General features: G+C 67.7%; 2 protein-coding genes across 2 annotated transcripts; one reads left to right on the forward strand and one right to left on the reverse strand.

Annotated features, from left to right (window-relative positions):
* The first annotated feature begins 1,990 nt into the window (after positions 1-1,990).
* FAAP100 (FA core complex associated protein 100) lies at positions 1,991-8,650 on the forward strand. The gene is made up of 9 exons (XM_059485859.1): positions 1,991-2,155; positions 2,742-2,860; positions 3,041-4,017; positions 4,544-4,694; positions 5,618-6,372; positions 6,630-6,763; positions 7,346-7,462; positions 7,789-7,875; positions 7,956-8,650. The coding sequence occupies exons 1-9, from the start codon at positions 1,991-1,993 to the stop codon at positions 8,091-8,093; spliced, it is 2,643 nt and encodes an 880-aa protein (XP_059341842.1). The 3' UTR covers positions 8,094-8,650.
* Positions 8,651-9,061: 411 nt separating this feature from the next.
* FSCN2 (fascin actin-bundling protein 2, retinal) lies at positions 9,062-12,428 on the reverse strand. Its single transcript, XM_059485971.1, has 5 exons — positions 11,173-12,428; positions 9,795-9,951; positions 9,590-9,711; positions 9,355-9,522; positions 9,062-9,267 (listed from the first exon to the last, which is right to left on the reverse strand). Exons 1-5 carry the CDS (start codon positions 11,993-11,995, stop codon positions 9,062-9,064), a joined length of 1,476 nt encoding a protein of 491 aa, XP_059341954.1. The 5' UTR covers positions 11,996-12,428.
* Positions 12,429-14,369: the final 1,941 nt, after the last annotated feature.

Below are 14,369 nucleotides of genomic sequence, written 5' to 3' on the forward strand. Positions count from 1 at the left end.
GCTGCTCCTCCTGCTGCTCGCCGCTCTGGGCTGCGCGGCCAGGCCGGGCCGGCGGCCGGCGCCGTGGGACGATGGAGCTGACGGTAATTCCCTTCCCACCCTCGGGACCCCTCGCACCGGGGCTGGGCACGGGGAACGGCCCGGCTGTGGGCCCGGGCTCCGGGGCTGGGTGCTCCTGGGGGCTGCTCGTTGTGCAAGCTCGGCCCTTCCAGCCCAGAGACCCCCGGCGAGGGGCTGCGCCAACCTGACGCTGGTGCTGGACAACTGGAAATTCGCCATCACCTCCCAGCTGAGAAACCTGCTGCTGTCCGACCACCAGACCGTGCTGCCCGACTACGGCCGGTGAGGGGCCGGGGTCCCTGGGGGGATATTTGGGGTCCCTCGTGGATTTCTGGGGGTCCTTGAGGGCTTTCTGGGGGTCCCTCCCCTCACGGCGCCGCGCCCGCAGGATCCCGGCCCTCTCGGGGGCCCTGGATGAGCTGTACCGGGATTTCCGCGGCCTGAAGGAGCAGCTGGGCCGGCTCTCGGATCGCTTCGCCCACCTCGAAGCCTCCGTGGAGCAGCTGAGCCGGGCCCGGGGCGCTGCAGGGCCCCCGCGCCGGGGAGGGGTCCCCCAAAACCCCCGGAGGGTCCCCGGGACCCCGCCGTGAGAGACCCCCGCCCGGGCCCGGGGCTCGGCCAGGCTGGGGGACAGGGGCAGGGCTTGGGGGGGCTCAGACCAGCCAGGCTGGGGACACAGGGGCAGGGCTGGGAGGGCTCAGGTGGGGTGCATCATTTTGGGGAGGTTTCAGTAAAACGGGGTGCGGAGACATCACTTGGGGAGGCTCAGGCTGGGGGGCTCAGGGTCGTCGCTTGGGGGTCTGAAGCCGGGGGGCTCAGGGTTATCACTTGGGGGGGGTCTCAAGCCGGGGGGCTCAGGGTCATCGCCTGGGGGCTCAGCCAGACTTTTGGGGGGTCTATCCCTGTGGGTCAGGGTCAGTTCGGGGGGGGTCTCTGCCCCCCTCGCGGGTCGCACCCGGCCCTTCTCTCTCTGTCTCTCAATAAAGCCACTGTCGCCAGCACCGCCTCTCTGTTTTCTCCCACCGTGTCGGGATGGGAGGGGGGTCACTCATGGGGCGGGGGTTCCTCCCCTCCCGGTACCGACCGCCGGTACCGCCCCCCCGTCCCGCGCCGCTTTACGGCCTGTCGTAAACTCCCCCCCCGCCCATTGCGGCGGCCGCCGCGCAGCCGTAAAGCGGAGCCGCCCGCGCCCCCCGCCCGGTACCCGCGGCCCCTCCGGGAGGGATTGGGGGGGCGGGATGGGGGGCAGAGGGGCGGGGGTTTGGGTGGGGGGCTGCGGGCTGGGCGGGGATGGGTCCGGGGTGGGGGGCTGCCAGGGGGAGCTGGGCTTGGGGAGGGGCTGGGGGGGGTCTCAGTATGGGGGGGCTGTGGGACAGGGTCTGGGGTACAAGGCATGTGATGGGGGTGTGTCGGGGGGCGTCTGAGGTACAAGGACTGTGATCTTGGGGGGTCTGGGGGCTCTGAGGTACAAGGACTGTGATGTGGGGGGGTCGGGGGTGGTCTGGGGTATAAGGACTGTGATGTGGGGGATCTGGGGTGGGTCTGGAGGGTCTGGGGTACAAGGACCATGATGTGGGGTAGTCGGGGGTGGGTGTGGGATACAAGGACTGTGATGTGGGGGATCTGGTGTGGGTCTGGAGGATCTGGGGTACAAGGAGTGTGATGAGGGGGATCTGGGGTGGGTCTGGGGTACAAGGAGTGTGATCTGGGTGGGTCTGGGGGCCGTGGAGGTGGGACTGGGGGGCTGAGGTTGATGTTTGGGAGGGGGCTACTTGTGGGGCTGGGTCTGAGGGTCTCAGTCAGGGGGGAAGGGGCTGTGGGGCACAGGGGTCTGCAGGGCTGCGTCAGCACACACTGCCCACCACTCGGGGGTCCCGGCTCAGCCCCTCACAGCCTCGGTGTCCCCTCCCCACGCCCCCAGGCCGGCACCATGGCGCAGGTGGGGCACAGGGTGGATTACCTGGCCGGATTCTGCTGCCCGGTGGGGGGGCTGGTGGCAGGCAAGCCGCGGGTGCTGTGCCACGAGAACGAGATCTACCTCTCCAACGGCACCGAGTTCGTCTACGTGTACGACCAGGAGGGCAAAGTGCTCAAGGTGAGGGGCTTGGTGGGGTAGGGGTTCACTGTGCCCCCCATCCCGTGGGGACAGCCCTTTCCCTACCCCTGGATTCCCTCTGTCAGCATCCAACAAACAAACCCTACAAGCAGCACCCCTTGCTGTGGGGTTTGTTGGGGTTTGGGGGTGCTGCCAGCTGGCCCCTCTCCCAGTCCTGTGGGACACACCGACTGCACAGGGGCTTCTCTCCCCCAGGCCTGGCTGCTGTCCCCGCTGTCACAGCGCCCTGACTGACACGCTGCTGCCTTTGTTAATTTGTTCTGATTACCATTTCTAAGAAATCCACCGCTGTATGAGCGGGATCTGCCTCCCACACTGCGCTCCCGCTCGGCAAAGTAGAGCACGTACCCTGCTCCCTGTTTTCCTTCCCCTCAGGGAGCGGGAATGACAGGCTGCCTCAGCCCCTCTCCCACCCCCCAGCCCAGGAACACCCAGCTGGGTGCTGCCCAGGGATCCCTTTGTCCCTGGAAACCGCTGTGGATCCCCCTCTGCAGGGAGCCGCCTTGTCCCAGCCGCCCGCGCGGGTGCCGTGGGAGGTGACATTTGGTTGTGTCCCCCCTGCCAGGCCGTGTTCCGCTGCCCTGACCAGGTGTGGCACGTGGAGCTGCTGCCCCAGCCCCGGCAGCTCTACATCCTGTGTGCCCACAGCGGGATCTACTGCGTGTCCCTGGAGCAGCAGAGCAGGTGAGCAGGGGTGACCCCATCCCAGGGCTGCCCTGCCTGTCAGGCTCTGGATCCGTCTCTGCCGGCGCTAACAGCTCTCCTGCAGGAGCTCACTTCCCAGGGCCGGGCAAAGAGGCGGCCAAGGCACACGCTGGCTGCTCCCCTCGCCTTGGCTCAGAGCTCTTCCCTGTTTTCCCAAAGGTTAATGGAGCAGACGGACGGCGACGGCCAAGAGAGCAACGGCCCCTCCGGCGTCTTCCCGGTGGAAGCGGACGCCTGCATCTTCCCCGACGCCAGCCTGAGCATGTTCACCCTGCTCAGCACCTTCGTCATCACGCTGGCCCAGGACGAGGGCAAGTGGTGGATGCGGCTGCACGAGCTGCCGCGCCCGGAGCAGGACGGGCCCCCGTACCGGCAGGTCAGCCAGGTGGAGTTCTGCCCCGGGAGCCCTCCCGGGGACGGCGCGGGGGACGCGCCGCCCTCCTGCTTCCTGCCCGTGCTGTGCTGCGCGGCCGCGCCCGGCACCCAGGGGCTCTGGTGCTCGGGGGGCTTCGTGCTGGAGGAGCCCCTCTTCAGCCTCCTCTTCGGCATCGACGTGGCCATGCTGGAGTCGCCCATGATCCTGTGCGGCTTCCCGGACGGGCAGCTCTGCTCCGTGCCCCTCAAAGCCCTCAGCTCCTCGCCCGCCGCCGACGGCTGCCGCGACGTGTCCACGCCGGCGCCGCCCGTGAAGATCCTGCACCACCTGGAGGAGCCCATCGTGTTCATCGGGGCGCTGCGCACCGAGCGGCGCGGACACGACGACGACGACGACAATGACGACGACACCGACACCGAGGCGCCCGCGGGCGAGCCCGGCTGTGACTGCGTGGTGGCCGTGGGCCACTACGGGAAGATGGTGGCGGTGAAGGCGGATCAGCGGGAGGAGGCCACGGTGCCCGAGCTCAGGGAGTATTACCTGCGGGGCCCCATCCTGTGCGCGGCCTGCGGCAGCGGCTCCCGCATGTACTACAGCACCCACTCCGACATCTCCGCCGTGGACCTGGACTGGGCGGGCGACTCCTCGGACCCCGAGGACACGGAGAGCGGCGCCGGCGTGCTGCCCCCCGTGCTGTCCCCGGCCAGCCTGAGTATCTGTAGCGTGGTGGCGCTTTCCTTGTCCTCCCGGGCCTCAGAAGGTACTGGGGGCAGCAGGGTGGGATCTCAGCTCTCCTCTCTTTCCAGCTCTGTGTGGGGTGGGTGGGGCTCCATCTTTCATCTTTGTTGGCTCGCCTTGGTTTTGTAAGTTGTTCTTGTCCATTGTGATTCCTGCTCATCCCTGCTCATTCCCAGTCCCTCAGCTTGGCATTGCAGGAGGTGGCCAGCCCTGGCAGCTGTGGGGCAGCCCCAAGCCAGTTCAGATCAGGCTTCCTCCAAAATGAGGTGTTCAGTGTGCCTCTGGACTGGCTGCCCACAGAGCCTGTGCCACCAGCAGGTCCCCTGTGTGACAGCTGGGTGCTGCTGCCCTTGGCCAGGCACAGGGTGGTGTCCCCTCTCAGAGCTCTGTGTGTGAGCAGGTTGTGCTGTGGTGATCCACGTCTGTCTCCATCACATCCCACTTCCCTCAGGAAGCAGTGCCATGCTGCTTCCTGTGCCCCCCACCTCAGCCATCCAGGAAGGCCCTGCTCCCTTCCTGGCCCCTGACCCCCCTGCCTGTGCCCGCAGGGGAGTCGGAGCTGTTGGCCCTGTCGGCCAAGGGCCGCCTGGTGTCCTGTGGGCTGTGCAGCCCCGAGGAGCCGGACGTGGAGCTGACCCCAGCTGAGATCGGCCGGAGGATCAAGGAGCTGCTGTCGGGGATTGGGGACACCTCAGAGAGGTAAAGGTGGCATCAAGCTCAGGGTTGTGCAGGTCATTGCCAGTAATTAATTATGGTTTGGGTAAGAGAGACCTTAAAGCTCATCCCATTCCACCCCCATGGGCAGGGACACCTTCCACTATCCCAGGTTGCTCCAAGCCCCATCCAACCCACGTGGGACATTTCCAGGGATCCATGGGCAGCCACAGCTTCTCTGGGCACCCTCTGCCAGGCCCTGCCCACCCTCAGAGACAACAATTCCTTCCCAATATCCCATCTAACCCTGCTCTCTGGCAGTGGAAAGCTGTTCCTCTTTATCCTTCACTCCAGGCCCTTGTCCAAAGTACCTCTCCAGCTCCCTTGGAGCCCCTTTAGGCACTGGGAGGGGCCCTAATGTCTCTCTGGAGCCTTTTTTTCTCCAGGCTGAACACCCCCATCTCTCCTCGAGCTTTTCTCTTGGAAAACCACTCCAGCATTTACCTTTCCTGGCTGGGAAGCCCCCCCAGGCTCGATAATATAAAACCAGTGTTTGAGGGCAGCCCCCTCCCATGGCACAGCCACCCCCGGTGCCGTGGGCGGGCTGGCAGCGGCAGCCATGGCAGCAGAAGGTGGCACAGGCAGGGTGCCAGGCGCCTGCCACGCGTGCCAAGGCGGCAGTGACAGGCAGGGCAGGCACATGCCTCCATCCTCCGTGGCTGGCTGTGTGGGGAGGGGCTGTGGGTGAGCCCCCCTCCATCCTCCATCCACAGGGGTATTCCTGAGGTCTGGCTGTCCTGAGCCGCTCCACAGGCTCAGCTCCGATGGAACATGGATCTGTGGCTGCCATGGCAGAGAAGCTGGCGGTTTCCTGTGGTGGGATCACGCCAGGAGCAGCTCAGCTTGGCAGCACAGCGCCATCCCGGTGTCCCTCCTGTTGTTCCATCCCTGTCACACTGTCCTTGCAGAGTGTCCTTCCTGAAGAAAGCTGTGGACCAGAGGAACCGAGCCCTGGCCAGCCTGAACCAGGTGATGAACGTGAGCGCGGCGCTGCTCTCCAGCCAGGAGGGCCACAAGCCCATCGCCTGCACCGTCACTGCCAACTGGAGCTGCCTCCTGCTCCAGGACACCGTCACCATCTCCTGCTTGCTGGAGAACTGCAGCGAGTACAGCCTGGAGGAGGGCTGGACCCTCTGTGTCCAGCTCCTGGCCAGCCCCTGTGCCTTAGAGGAGGAATCCGTGGATTCGGCCACCACCTTCACCTTCCCCATTGACCAGCTGCTCCCTGGCAGCAAGCGGGAGCTGACGCTGCCCCTCGGCCCCGCTGCCGACACCAAGCTGGACCTGCCTCTGACCATCTCCTGTGCCCTCTACTACAGTCTGAGGGATATTTTGGGCAGTGGCTCCGACTCCTCCGAGGACCTGGATGACTTCCTGCCCGACGACTCGCCCCTGCTGTCCCCGGACAGGGAGGGCATCTGCCTGCCCCTCAGCCAATGCACCATTGACATGCTCCAGTGCCTGCGTTTCGGGAGCAGCCCCCCCGGGCCCAGCGCCCCTCCTGCCCCCTCAGACCCTGTGGAGACCTTCCTCAAAGTGTCCCGGGAACAGACTGAGCCCGAGGAGGGGCAAACCCCGGCAGAGGAGAGCCTGCCCCCCTCGGCAGCGTCCATCCGGGTGTCCTCGGAGCTGCTGAAAAGTGCTCTCAAAACCTCGGCAACAGGTGGGTCCCTGGAGAGGAGCATCCCAGCAGTGACAGAGGGGCTCCTGGGGCAGGGTGGCACTGTCACAGCCCCTCCCTTGGGCACAGAGGGCTGTGTGACCCCATTGCCCCCAGCACAGCCTTGGCACACGTGGCAGTGACACAACTCTGTGTGTCCCAATGTAGGGGGGTCCTCTGTTACCCCTGCTCCCTCAGGGGCTGTCTCAGGCACACACTGTCAGCAGTGTCACATCTCTGCTCTGTGCTTTGGTCCCCAGATGTCCCACTTTGCTGTGCCACCCTGCGCTGGCTGCTGGCTGAGAACCCCGGGGCCGAGGCGCTGAGCACGGAGGTGGCATCGGTGTGTGGCACGGCACCCGACGGTGCCCACGTCCAGCTGCTCGTCAGAGAGGCAAGGAATGGGTTAGCCCTGAGCCAAGGAATGGGTCATCCTGCAGGGAAGCTCCATCCCACAAAGGCAGCTCCTTCCTGGAGCCAGGGAGATGAGTGGGTGCATGGCCATGCCATTCTGAGCCCCTCCCTTGGGCTGCACAGGCAGCATTCCCACTCCATTCCCCCAACCCTGGGCTTCCCAAAGGCTGTGGTCATTTCCCTCCCTCTCCACATGTTCCCATTTCTTTGGTTCTAGAAAATGCACTGGGATGTGGGTTTGGGTTGTAAATCCACCCCATGCAGAATTCCCCTCTAAAGGCACAGGGAAAACAGGGATTTCTGCCCAGCTCTCCTGCCTGACCCCACCTGAGGGGCCGCCAGGTACCTGGCACAGGTGGATTTGCACCTGAGATCTCAGATGTCCCCAGGGTGATGAGTGACAGTGTTCATTCTGCCAGGGCTCACCTGGTAGCACCAGGCTGGGGACAACTGCTCCTGAGAGGGTGGGAGGGTTTGGGGGGGTCTGGAGCCTTCTGGGGAGCCTGGTGCCTGTGGGGAGGGGCTCTGGCCCCCTGGCAGTGACACTGCTCTCACTGTCCAGGTGGCCATGAATGACCTGAGCCCTGCAGGTCCCATCCAGGCTGTGGAGATCCTGATGGAGAGCCCATCCCTGGCCCACATGTGCAGGACACACCACGCCGTCATCCGGCGCATACAGGTACCCCCCTGGGCTAGGGGCACCCCAAGTGACCCCAAACCCCCTGGGATGGAGCCTGGGCTGCAGTGGGGGTGTTTCTATGGTGCCATGGTGTGACAGACCAGCATCTGGGGGTGCCAGATGTGGGGTTTGGGCTGCCCTGAGATTGGGAATTCCCAAGGATGGGGCTCCCAGGATCTGGGGGCTGCTGGAGCCGTGGCTCCCAAGGCTGGGACTCCCAGGGGCTGGGGCTCCTAGGATTGGGGTCCCTGGGTTTGGGGGTCCCTGGGGCTGGGTGCTGCCAGCTCCCCCAGCCCCCTCCCTGCCTCCCTCCCTGCCTGGCACAGGCGCTGGTGCTGGAGCAGGCGGCGCAGGGCTCGGGCCCCCCCGACCTCCGCATGCAGTACCTGCGTCAGATCCAGGCCAACCACGAGGTGAGCCCCCCGATCCCCTCCCTCCCTCCCCGTGGGGACCCCACCCCCAGCCCGTCCCTCACCCTGCCCCGCTCCCGCAGATGCTGCTGAAGGAGGCGCGGACGCTCCGGGACCAGCCCAGCCTGGCCGGGGACGGGGCTGAGGGCTCTGCCACGGCCACCGAGAAGCTCCTGAACATCTACCGGCAGCTGCGGAACCCCAGCCTGGTCCTGCTGTGAGCGGGGGGCGGCCAGCCCGCCCCAAACCCCGCCGGCCGGGGTGGGGGCCCGCGGGAGAGCCCCCCATCCCACCTCACCCCAGCCCACCAGAGCAGGAGCGGGGCCGGTGGCCGGTCTGGCGGGGGGTGTGTCTGTGCGTGTTTCGTGGTCGTGTTGTCGGCAGCACCGGGGGCGTCTCGGGGCTCCGGTGGCGGAGCGGGGTCTCCTGGGCTGGCCCAGCCCTGCCCCGCCGCCCCCCAGCCCGGCCAGGCCGGGGCAGCCCCCCGGGGCCGCGCTGTCTTGTGGATCCGTGGTAGTGTAGTGGCCGTACCGAGCCGAGCCGGGCCGGCCGCGGGCTGAGCCCCCCGAGCCGCCTTCAGGATCAGGACAAACAGGGTGCTGTGCCCGGGGGAGCCCCGTTTTCTGCTGGGCAGGGGAGGGGGTCTCCGCTCCCCCGTTGTTTCTATAAATGATCTCGTATCTCCATGCCGGTGCGGCGTGGTCCGGCCGCGGCCCCTCCCGCACCTCTCCACTGTCTGTAACTCTGTCGTCTGCCATGAAAACGATCCTGTTGCTCACCCCGTGCCTGGCTCTGTTCCTTTCCGTCCTCCCCGAGGGTCCTGGCCGCTCTCGGGGTGGGGGTCTCCCACTGCCACCCCCTGCTCCCCCAGCCTGGCAGAGGAGCAGCCCCCTCGGGCTCCTGCCTGCTGTGGCTTTGCTCTGCTGACCCCCCCATCCCGTGTGGCAGCCCTGGGGGTCCCTGCGTCCCCCTGGCCCCCGGATCAGCCCCTTCCACGGGGTCTGTGCGCTCCTGGGAGGGAAGCAGGGCTGGATCTCCATGGGAAGGAGGACGAGGTGATGGTGCCTCGGTGTGACGATCCAGGTGACTTTAATGCCGTGAGTCGCGGGGGGGGGACACAGCTGCCACCACCCCGCATTGCCAGGGACAGGGACAGGGGGGTGGCCGCGGGGGGGGCTCCGGGGGTGGCTCAGTACTCCCAGAGCGTGGCCCGCAGCACGGACTCGCTGTCGGCTCGCAGGGTCCCCGCGGGGTCCCCGCGCAGGTACCGCCCGTTCTTCCCTTTGATGGCCACGCGGCCCCGCTCCCGGAACTCGAAGAAGAAATCCTCGGACAGGTCCCCGTCGCTGCACACCGAGCCGCTGCTCGCCACGTACCAGTACTTGCCCCCCTGGCCTGCGGGGAGCCCCGGGGCTGTCAGAGCGGGCCGGATGGACCCCCAGGACCGCCCACCCACCCCATAGCCCCCCCTAGCCCACCCACCTTGGATCTGGTAGGCGCCGTCGCTGAAGGTGATGTGGAAGACGTCGTAGACGGAGCGGTTGGAGTCGAGCAGGTTGGAGCCCCGGTGGTAGCAGACGAAGCCGTGCTCGCCCCGCAGCACCAGCATGGGCCGGTTGATCAGCTTCAGAGTGAACTCCTCGTCCTCCCCTGCGCAGCACGCGGCCCTCAGCACCCCGGGGCACCCCCGGTCCCCCCCGTGCCCCCCAGCACTCACCCACGGTGTCGCTGACGGCCGCCAGCTGCCCGTTCCTCTTGGTGCACACGTAGCGGCCGTTGCTGGCGCGCAGGGCCACGCGCCGCCCGCGCCACTCGATGTCAAACATGGTGTTGGCAGCGCTGGTGGCAGAGGGACAGCGTGAATTAGGGGTGCCTGCGTCCCCCCAAACCATCTCTGAATCCCACACTGCAGCCTCACTCACATTTCGGTGGCCACGGCCTGGATGCCCCCGTGGGCCACCAGGGTCCAGTAGCTGCCGGTGTTGGTGTGGAGGCTGCACTTGTTGGTGTCACGGTCGATCTGCAGCTGGAAGGTCTCGTGGTTCAGCTCCTCATCCTGGTTCGCAGAGACATTCACACCTGGGGGAGAGTGGAGGTTGGTGCTGGTCCTGCTCTGGACCACTGGTCACGCTCCAGCCATCAGAGCCATTCATGGTCCAGAAACTGGCACTGGTCCTGTCCTGGCCCTGGGCAGCAGCCTCAGTCTGGCCATGGTCACCGATCCCACTTTGGCACTAGTTGGCACTGGTCCTACTCCAGTCATCGTCAGTGACCCCACTGTGACCACTGTCACCAATCCCAACCCAGCCACAGGCACTGATCCCACTGAGCCATTGTCACCAGTCCCACTCAGGCCATCAGGACCAGTTCCAGCCCATTGTCACTGTCCCACTCCAGCCATTGGCACCCATCCTGTTCCAGCCATGGGTATCGGTTCCACTCCGTTGGCTCCTGTCACCAAAGCCACTCTGTCCACGGTCACTGATCCCGCTGTGGCCATTGGCAGCGATCCTGCCCTGGCCAGCAGGACCAATCCCATTGCAGCCATTGTCCCACCCCACCCATCACCACCATGGCCACCCTCCCCTGCCCCCAAATCCTCCTGCGAACAATTGTGCTAATTGGGCTGGTTAATCAGCTTGTCACCGCCGTGTCCATCTGGTCACAAACCCCTATTTATAGCTGGTCCCCCTCGTCACCCGGCACTAAGCTGCTTGGCACAGGGGTGGCACTGTCCCTGGGGGGCACCTGGGGTCCCCTTGGGTCTCCAACAAGGAGTTCTGCTCACCTGTGGTCACATCTGCTGGCTCTACACACATGTGTGCACACAGGGTATCATGTGTGGCGTGCACAGGCACACGTGTGACCCTGTGGATGCTGCACAGAGTGTGACACACCTCTGTGTGTGTGTGTGTGTGTGTGTGCGCGCACGTACACACCTGTGCACACCTACACCCCTGCACGTGTTCACACACACACAGAGCCCTGTGCACGCCCACAGAGTCCTGCACATGCACACACGTGTGTACACCCACACCCACACCTTCCTCCCCAGCTGCTCCCACTCCATCCTCACTGACCTCAGCCCCCCCAGGCACACAGGACCCCCATGTCCCTCTCCAGCAGCCAGGCTGGGGTCCCCCATGTCCCCAGGATGCGGCTGTAGGATCCTCCCCAGGCAGGCACAGCCCTGTGGGGTTGCTGCTGTGGGGCCTGCCCCAGGGTGGGGGTCCCAGGGGTGCTCCCACGGAGCTGTGGGGGTCCCTGGGCGGGCAGGGAATGGGTGTGGGGAGCTCTTACCCTGCCGGATGGAGACATATCTGCCATTGGCCGCCGTGAACACCACCTGGGGGTGACTCTCCTCCAGGTCAAAGAGTTCATCTTTGCCCGGCTTGGAGCTGCGGCCGGATTTGAGGGTGCCGGTGGGTCCGGTGGGCGCCAGGTACTTCCCGTCGCAGTCCTTGAACGCCAGCTTGCCCGCCTTGAACTCGAGGGTGTAGCCGGTGCCGGCGCCGGGCTCGGGCACCAGGGTGCCATCGCAGCGCAGGTAGCGCTCGTCGGCCGTGCGCAGGCTGTACTTCTTGTCCTGGAAGCAGAGCGTGATGAGCGCGTCCACGCCCCACGGCAGGTTGCTGTCGGTGGCGATCTCGTCCTCGTGGGCGCTCAGGTGCGCGTAGCGGCGGCGGCTGACGCTCAGCAGGTTGGCCTGGGGGTGCATGGCCAGGTGCACGGTCCAGAGCTCGCCCTCGGTCACGCTGGGGGCGAAGCAGGACAGGCGGTCCTCGCGGCCGCCGAAGAAGCGCCGGTGCGGGGCCGACTGCAGCGCCCAGCGCCCGTCCGACTGCGTGATGATGCTGAAGCCTTCGTCCCGGCCCGGCTGCTCCGCCTCGCAGCGCACCTTGCCGTCCTTGTCGGCGCCCAGGTAGCGGCCCAGGTGGCTCTTGAGGAAGACGATGGAGCTGTCGGCTTCATCCTGCTCCAGCGTCCAGATCTGCTTGCGCTTGAGGCTGGGCGCCGAGGCGTTCACCTTGTAGCCGAAGCTCTCCGCCGTCAGGTAGCGGCTCTCGCAGTTGATCAGCCCGAACTGGATCTTCAGCACCTGGTGGATCCCATTCGTTGGCATCTTCCGCCGAGGCGGGGCGGCCCCCGGGGGCCGGCGGGGGCTCCCCGGCGCTGCCGAGCCCGGGCGTCGCGGCGGGGCCGGACGGAGCGCCCGCGGCAGGGGCGGCTGCGCTGCCCGGGACCCACGGAGCGGGACGGGGCCCCGAGGGGGCTGAGACCCGTTCGGTCACCCGCGGGTGGGATTAGAGAGCGGCCGGCTTGCGATGGGCACCGGGGGCGCCCGGGCGAGGGGGCACCGCGGCAGCCCCCGGCCACGCCACCGTCCCTCGCCGCGGCCCCGTCCTGCTGTGGCGGAGCCGCGGGTGGAAAACTTGGGTGGGAACCCGATCCGGGCCGGCGTATCCGTTCCGATGCCGGCGGGTTAAGGTTACCGGCCCCTCTGATTCAGCAGCGGGTCACCTCCAGCCGCGCCGCCTCCCGGCCAGCCCCTAAGCGCCTTTTCCAATTAGCCAGGCATTTTGATTAGTGTAAACCTTTTATCCTGCTTTGGGGCCCTTGGCCTCCATCTGTCCTGTGGCCCCAAATCCCTCCTGCAGCTGTGGATCGGGGTCACGGACGCCCCCGAGGGGCGTGGGCTCCTTCGGGGCTGAGCCCGCCCGGAGCTCATGGCGGAGAGGAGGGTCCGATGAGGGTCCGGCCCTTGGGGGGCACAGGAGGGGATGGGGACAGGAGGGGACAGCGGGGTAGGGGACAGTAGGGGACAGTCCCCACTCCAACCCCAGCCCTGCTGGGACCCCCGGCCTCGCCCACGCTCTACTGGGGAACAGACGGGGACGGGCTCTGTCACCAGCCGGGTCCCCCGAAATGCCCCGACCCCCGTGCCGGGGTCCGGCCGTGCCGTGGCGGTGCCGCTCCGGCTCCCGCCGCCGTCCCCCGGGCCCTGCGGCTCCGGTGTCAGCCCGGTGCCCGGTTATTGTTCCCGCACACAGCCCCAGCTTTGGTTGCTCATGACTTTTTCATGCTGGGCTGGCGCTGCCCGCGCCGGGGGGTGCCGAGGCCCCCCGAGCCGCGACACCCGAGCCGCGCCCGCCCGCCCGCTGTAACTGACCCCCGAAACGGAGCCGGCTCGGCTTTCGGGGCCCGCCGAGGGGGGAATAAATGGGTCGGGGGCCCGGGGGGCCCGGGGGGGCCGCGGGGCTCTCGGTGGGTGCCCGCCGGCACCTGCCCGGCAGCGCGGCCGGGAGCGGCATTTATACACGCCGGCCCCCCCGCCACCCCCGGCGGGGTCAGGTTCCCCTCGGGGGGGCCCCGGGCGCTGCCCCACGGGCACAGCGTGTCCCTGTGTCCCCCCGGCCTGCGGACAGCCGGACCCCTCCCCACGGAGGGCTGCTGGGACCGGACGTGCTTGTGACAACCCCGCAGGGGGCTGGGGTGGGCGACCCCTCGGGGTGGTCGTCCCCCCGATTTCCGTCCAACACCAGGATGGAAAATGGGGGTGCTGGGCTGCCAGAGGGGGTCCCCAGCCCACATCACTGGTGGGGGGCTGGCAGAGGGGAAGGGGGGAGGGGGCTTCAGCCGTGCCCCACAGCCCCGGGGGGTCAGGCAGGGTCTTGGGGTGGGGGTCAGAGAGTGTCGGGGCTCTGAGGGGGGAGCCCCTCCTGGTGTCCATCCAGGGAGGGGTACGGGGGGGGCTGTGGCGGTACCCCGGGGGTCCCAGTCCCCGGCAGGGAGCTGCAGAGGGATGGGGGGGCTCAACCCTGCCCCAGCAGCCCGGGGGTGTCAGGGCAGGGGCTCGGGGGGTCCGCTGGGGGATCAGGAGGGGAATCGGGGACCTGCGAGGTGGGACCCGCCCACCACCATCCCACCACCATCCCACCACCATCCCACCACCATCCCTTCACTCCGCCCCTGCGCACGGGCAGCGGGGACGGACGGACGGACGGAGGGACGGACAGACAGACGGACACCAGGCGGCGGGGCGTGCCGGGGGTGGTGCCTTCCTCCTCCTCTTCCTCCTCCTCCTTTTCCTCCTGGTCCTCCCGCCCCCGCCCCTCCCTGCCCGGCCCTGCCCTCCCTGAGTCACGGCTGGGGGCGGCCCCGGGGCCGTGGCCGGGCGGGGGGTGCGGCCGGGACGTCCCCGGGGACGCGGGGGATGCGGGGGTCACCTGCACGGCCCCCCCAAGCCAGACCCCCCCCCCGGGGCCCTCCGTGTCCCACCACGGCCCGGCTCGGGGACACGGGACCCTCCAGGACCCCCGTCACCCCCGAGGCCATCCTGGGTCGCTGCCGCCTCTGCACCCCGACAGTGCCCGTGTCACCCGTCGCGGTGGCATCGGGAGCTGCTGGGTAGGGCTGGGCAGGGCTGGGAATCCCGTGGGACGTGGGGACAGCGGTGGGCACCAGTGCCGTGGGCTTGAGTGGCACCAGGAGCGGGC

This window comes from Ammospiza nelsoni, chromosome 19, assembly GCF_027579445.1.
Source record: "Ammospiza nelsoni isolate bAmmNel1 chromosome 19, bAmmNel1.pri, whole genome shotgun sequence".
In the NCBI taxonomy this organism is placed as follows: domain Eukaryota; kingdom Metazoa; phylum Chordata; class Aves; order Passeriformes; family Passerellidae; genus Ammospiza; species Ammospiza nelsoni.